Genomic DNA, 6947 nt, shown 5'->3' with positions numbered 1-6947 from the left:
TGTCATTCTCTGGCTGCAAGTATTTCTTAACTTTCATTGATGATTTCTCCAGACGCACTTGGGTATACTTCTTAAAACTCAAGAGTGAAGTATTTAACACTTTTTTGGCCTTCAAGGCCTTTGTTGAAAAACAATCTGGACATCAAATTCTTAAGTTAAGATCTGATAATGGCGGAGAATATGTTAAAAACACATTCATCAACTATTGCACTGAGAATGGAATTCAAATGCAACATACTGTTCCATATACTCCACAACAAAATGGTGTAGCTGAAAGGAAGAATCGCACCTTAAAGGAAATGGCTAATTGTATGCTACAATCTAAAGGACTTGATCTTAGTTTTTGGGCAGAAGCAATTAACTGTGCAAATTACATAATAAATCGCACTCCTACTAAGGCTTTAAAGAATATCACTCCAGAAGAAGCATGGAGCTCAATCAAACCAGATGTAAGTCACTTTCGTGTTTTTGGAAGTGAAGCGTGGGCCCATATTCCAGATGAAAAGCATAAAGCTTTAGAACCTAAGAGTGAAAAATGTACTTTTGTTGGATATTCTGAAGATGTCAAAGGCTATAGACTTATTCCATTTAAGTCCAAAAATGTTATCATTAGAAGAGATGTAAAATTTGATGAAAATATATCGGCCTGCGAGCCTAGTCCGGCGGTTGTGCCACCTCTCCCTATCTCTTCTACTTTTGAAAACATTTCTTCTTCAGATGATGAAAGTGAGGATGACAATCCTCCCCCACCATCTCAGGATCCTCCTTCAACTCCTGAGCTTCCAAAATGGGTTCGTGCTACTCGAGATGCAGCAGGTGATCTTGCCGGTGATCTTACAGATCAGCGACGTACACGTTCTCAGTTCGAGAGAGCCTCTTCTTTACTGGCTCAAGCTCCAGTAAATTATGATCCTGACACCTTTGCAGAGGCTTCAGGCCATCCAGATTGGGAAGCAGCTATGAATGAAGAATATCATTCATTATTGGCAAATGATACATGGGATCTTGTTCCTCTACCAAAGGGACGAAGACTTGTCAGATGCAAATGGGTTTACAGAACCAAGTATGGACCAGATGGGAAAGTTGATAAACATAAAGCTCGTCTTGTTGCTCAAGGTTTTTCACAGGTTGAAGGCATTGACTACACCGAAACCTTCTCCCCTGTTGCCAAAATGAACTCTATCCGCCTTGTTCTTTCCCTTGCTACCTCTTTCAAATGGGAAGTCCATCAGATGGAAGTTAAATCTGCCTTCTTGCATGGGGAATTGCATGAAGAAATCTATATGGAACAACCCATTGGCTTCATACAAACAGACTCCAGCCTTGTATGTCGACTTAAGAAATCCCTTTATGGTCTCAAGCAAGCTCCTCAGGCTTGGTATGCCAAAATGGATAGCTTTCTTTTAGAATCTGGCTTTTCTAGGTGTCATTCTGACAATACTGTCTACACCAAGAAAGTGGTCAACTCTCTTATCATCCTTGTTCTTTATGTTGATGATCTTATCCTTACTGGTAGTGATCCCAACCTTATAAACCATGTGAAGTCTAGCTTTAAAAGGAAATTTGAAATGACAGACTTAGGACACTTACACTATTTTCTCGGTCTTCAAGTCTTGCAATCCAAGGAGGGTATTTCCCTTTCCCAGTCCAAGTATGCTTGTGATATTCTACGTCATTTTCACATGGAAGACTGTAAGCCAGCCCCTTCTCCCTTTCAGTCTAGAGTCAAACTTTCAGTCACTTGTTCTTCTCCTGAAGTTGATGCTACATTATACCGTCAACTTGTAGGAAAACTCTTGTATCTAACTCATATTCGTCCTGACCTTTCCTTTGTTGTTGGCCTTGTTGCTCGGTTCATGCAAAACCCCCGTGAAAGTTATTGGAAAGCAGCTAAAAGAATACTTCGTTATGTTCGAGGTACAGTTCAGTTTGGGATTCATTACAGTGTCGAAGCATCTCCTCTATTGGTTGGTTTCACTGATTCCGATTGGGCTGGTGACCCTGATGATCGGAAGTCTACTGCCGGTTATGTGTTCACTCTTGGTTCAAGACCTATTACATGGGCTTGTAAGAAACAAGCTGCCATTTCTCTTTCATCAGCAGAAGCAGAGTATCGTGGTGCCGTAGAAGCTAGTAAGGAAGCCTTGTGGCTTCGTCAGATCCTGTCAGAGTTTGGCTTTCAGCAGCAGCATCCGACTACACTTTGGTGTGATAATCAAAGTGCCATTCAGCTATGCAAAGATCCAGTCCAGCATCAGCGCAGCAAACACATTGAACTGCACATGCACTTCATCAGAAAGCTCATTCACGACCATGTTCTTGAAGTGCAATATTGTTCAACAGATGATCAAGTTGCAGACATCTTCACAAAGGCTCTCACAGAGGCGAAGTTCACTAAACTTCGATTTATGGTTGGAGTTCAGGAAGTTGTCACTAAGGGGGGATAGGCTCTAGTGCCTCCTTCCTTCTCCTATTGTGTCATATTTATAAATCCTTCAATCCTATCCCAAGTTGTTCTTAAGGGGGGATGTTAGGATATTCTGACACATAGGAAATAGTTAAGTACAACTTGGTCTAGAGTAGAGTTAGGTATAGAGTTAGGTAAAGTGTGTTTCTTTACCGTTGTACATTTTGTAACTTACAATCCGACGGTCACGATATGTAGTGATCCGACAGTTCGTTCTCTCCTCGGTATTACCGACACTTGATCCGTGGCTTGACACCCGATTGGTCCATGAATTCTATTTAAAGCGCATGGAGGGTCATTTGTAGGGTAATCCGTGCATGAGAGAAACATATGTAAATTTTCATTCTTTTATTAATAAATTGCCTGAAGTGGCCGCGTTGGCTCAAGCCGTGGACTGTTTCCCTCTTTGAGGGTTTTAACTACGTCAAAATACTGATGTATTGATCTGCGATCTGATTGTGAGCGGTGTCCTTTTGGTGTTCTGTCTGAGGAACTTACCCTGTAAATTCTTACATGCATTGTGGGGTTATTGAAACAATCTGGCACCTCTTTTAGAACAGCAGGTGTGCCAGAGTCTGCTGGGATCTGAAGTGGGTTTCCTGGATACTTTGTAGGGCCTTTTCGGGGTAATTGCTCTGTTGGGAGATTTTGATGTTGTTGCCCCCAGCTAATTTCCAAAAACTAAGACATCGTATTAGATTAGTTTGTTTATCTTACATATAGTGGATGAGATGTAATGCAGTTTTCAACAATTCCAAGTTTTTTAAATCTTTCCGTGGGCTGTTGTATGATAAACTTAAAGCTCAATTTAAAACTAACAGCATTTTCATTAGAAAAGATACCGAGGATTGTGATCCTCATGCTCAATCGATTTCGAGAGCATTTTTGCTGTCCTTGAGATAGATTTGAGTCACTTTTGTACTTTGTATTTCTTATGTTAATCCAAGAAACATTCATTTGTCTAAAAGGAGTTTGTGATCGTGTTCAGAAGTCATAAGAGCTATATAAGATAGCCCGGGCCAATTGTGTTAAAAGCATTTAAAAATTGTGCAGGATGACTTCCAAAGCCTAATCCTTCTTTTCTTGTGGAAATAACATTGTAGTCAATGCCAAGCATAGGCAAAGGTTCTAAATCTGAAGGTCTTATCCTTGTATCATGCTTTGTCACTTATAATTGCCACAATAGCAAAACCATAGATAACATACTTGTGCTCTACGCATGCTCGCCAACGCAGGTGACTTGGTGTACGTTGCATAACAGATGTATCCAGCAGTATGAAAGAGCTTACGAAGATTCATTTTTATGTAAGGAAAAATAGAGAATTGAATCAGTGTACTTGGCAAATTCGGAAAGCAGCCTCCCATAACTGAGTAAGGCAAGTGTCGATTATCTGATAATTGACCAACAGAATTATCGCAAGCATATAGAGGAGTTCTTAGCCAAATGTCATGCTCATTGCACTCACAAATACTACATGGAGAATCCATTCTTAAGATATTGAAAATATTTGATCAATCCTTACAATAACTTTACTTAACACCATTGGAGAATGGATTTTATGCCAGTGTGCCAATCACTGCATATTCAGGGGTTCTTGATTACGCCAACAGAAAACTCAATGGATGTACTCATAACTTTAAATGCAATGGCGGGATTCTCATTGTGGCAGTACAGGATAGGTTCCTTCTATTCCTCATCTGCATCATGCAAAACAAAACTCCTGATGGGCACATAACCTGCTTCCTTCATCTGCTCTGCTAATATGGCCAGCATTGCATATATCTTCTCTGTTTCTGGGTGTGATTTGTCTCCCACAAGGAATGCATGTACCCTGCTCTTTACCTCAATCCAGCTGCATCCTGGTTCCTTTTTTATACCTCTCTCTTTCATCAAAACCCTCAATCGCGTTACTTCCTTCCACCTGCCAGCTGCAGCATACATATTTGACAACAGAACATACATTCCTGCATTATGTGTTTCCAACTCAAAGATATGTTCTGACGCTCGTTCTCCTAGTTCCATGTTACCATGTATTCTGCTAGCACCAAGCAGTGCACCCCATATCTTTGCATTTGGCTCAATCGGCATGTTTTTCACAAATTCCTCCGCTTTATCTAGGCACCCTGCACGGCCAAGGAGGTCAACCATGCAGTTATAGTGCTCAATCGTTGCAGTAATACCATGAACTACACTCATCGAATGGAAGTGATGCCAACCTTCATTCACCAGTCCTGCATAGCTGCATGCTGACAGAACACCTACCAAGGTAACATGGTTTGGCTTAACCCCCAACTGTTGCATTTGTTCGAAAAGCTGAAGAGCATCTTTGCCACAACCATGTTGAGCATATCCTGCAATCACTGCATTCCATGAAATCACATCTCTTTCAGGCATCTTGTCAAATACATCATATGCATCATCTATGCTTCCGCATTTGCAGTACATTGTAATAAGGGCATTTCCCACGAATACGTCAGACTCAAATCCTGTTTTGATGGTGGCATCATGGACCTGCTTACCCTGTTCCAAAGCTGCTAGGCTGGCACATGAACTTAGAACACATGTGAAAGTGGATTGAACCGCCTTCATATTTGAATGCTTCATTTGAGAAAACAATTTCAAGGCTTCCTCACCATGATCATTTTGGGCATATCCTGCAATCATTGCAGTCCAAGAGAGGCTATCTCGACAAGGCATTTCATCAAAAACTTTGCGAGAAAGCTCTATTTTCCCATTCTGTGCATATCCCGCAATTATTGCATTCCATGATGCAACATTTCGCTTTGGCATTACCACAAATAGATGGGATGCGTCTTCCATCCTCCCATTTTGGCAATACCCAGCAATCATAGCATTCCATGAGATTATGTTCCGTTCAGGCATTTTGTCAAACAACTGGCGTGCATCATTGATGTTACCGTTCTGAGCATATGCCGTAACAATAGCTGTCCATGATATGACATCCCGCACAGGCATTGCATCAAACAGATGGCGCGCATCTAAAATTTTGCCAGCCTGGGCATATCCTGTAACCATCACATTCCATGAAACAGTGTTTTTATCAGGCATTGCATCAAACAACAAGCGCGCGTGCATCATTCTCCCATTCCGCGCATATGCTGTAATCATTGTATTCCATGAAACTGCATCCCGTTCAAGCATTTCGTCAAACAAATGGCGCGCATCCTCAATTCTCCCACTTTGCACATATCCAACTAGCACCGCATTCCACGAAACCAGATTTTTACCGGGCATCGTGTCAAAGAGCTGCCTTGCAGTCTCCATATTTCCGCTTCGTGCATATCCTGAAATCAAAGAATTCCACGATATAACATCTCGCTCAGCCATTTTGTCAAACAACTCATGTGCATCCTTGAGCTTCCCATTCCGAATATATCCTGAGATCATTGCATTCCACGAAACTACGTCTCGTTCTAACATTTCATCAAACAGTTGGCGGGCATCATTTATCTTCCCATTACAAGCATACCCTGTGATCATCGCGTTCCAGGAAACAACGCTTCGTTCATGCATTTTGTCAAACAGTTGGCGTGCATCCTCAATTCTACCATCTCGGGCATATCTTGTTATCATTTCATTCTGTGAAACCAAATAGCTATCAAACTCGCAAGTACTTTTTCTTCCTTGCGGCAGATCTCTTCGTTTTGAAGGTTGGTTATTTTGCAAGAATCCAGTAGCGGCAACTGCGCCAATTTCTAATACATCACTGCTATTTTGAAGCCAAATACAATAGTGTAATTGTCTGTTCTCAGCTGGATACTGTGACTTTACTTTTGGGTAACAGCTTATGGCATTCCTTATCCATAAAATATTTAAACGGGTTTCAGCAGTAGTAAATACCAGTGTCGTTAGAGTAAGGGAATTAACAACGACGACGACATTTTTACTCTTCATTTCCCTCTCCATCCGTTCTACAGTGAATTGCCATGCAATTTATGGAGTGTAAATTTACAGTGAATCGCCATGCAATTTATGGAGTGTAAATTTATGTTTTGATCATATCAATGAATTTCCCTGCGTCAGGTTTTTTAACGCCCACATTTGTTTGTTAGACAGCCTAGATTTTAGCTCCACTAGGTAGTATGGTACCATATGTCCGCTGCCAACAAAATGTACGCCACATGCTTGCTGCCATTTTATTTGAATCTGTGGCAAAGGCAAGTATTAAACATAGCGGGTTTTTATTTTATTTTTCATCTTCATTAATGGATGGATACTAATCATTAACTCATTTCAAGAGATTAAAAGCTTTGAAAATAAAAATTGCAAAGGTAGGATAGATTCTTCTCAATTTTATTTTAAAGTGGAAAAAATAATATGTAGTTTTTTATTGTTTAAATTGTATTTTTGAATATTATAAAGATCACGCATTCAACTAGTTTTGTTTTATTAATATATTTTTTAAGCTATATCAATATTAATTCATATTAATAGTCTAAAATACGGGATCGAGAAGAC

General features: G+C 40.4%; 1 protein-coding gene across 1 annotated transcript; it reads right to left on the bottom strand.

Annotated features, from left to right (window-relative positions):
• Positions 1-3453: 3453 nt before the first annotated feature.
• Positions 3454-6631, bottom strand: LOC149231304 (uncharacterized). The gene has a single exon (XM_089379171.1). It carries the CDS (start codon positions 6393-6395, stop codon positions 4155-4157), a length of 2241 nt encoding a protein of 746 aa, XP_089235297.1. The 5' UTR covers positions 6396-6631; the 3' UTR covers positions 3454-4154.
• Positions 6632-6947: the final 316 nt, after the last annotated feature.

Source organism: Pinus tabuliformis, chromosome J (assembly GCF_031772625.1).
Source record: "Pinus tabuliformis cultivar Carrire ecotype Pingquan chromosome J, CPIR1, whole genome shotgun sequence".
In the NCBI taxonomy this organism is placed as follows: Eukaryota; Viridiplantae; Streptophyta; class Pinopsida; order Pinales; family Pinaceae; genus Pinus; species Pinus tabuliformis.
This window is presented reverse-complemented; position numbering and strand designations above follow the sequence as displayed.

What these genes read in the sequence shown, in the direction of transcription:
- LOC149231304 (XM_089379171.1), bottom strand. Translation starts at nt 6,395, where the DNA reads ATGGAGAGGGAAATGAAGAGTAAAAATGTCGTCGTCGTTGTTAATTCC.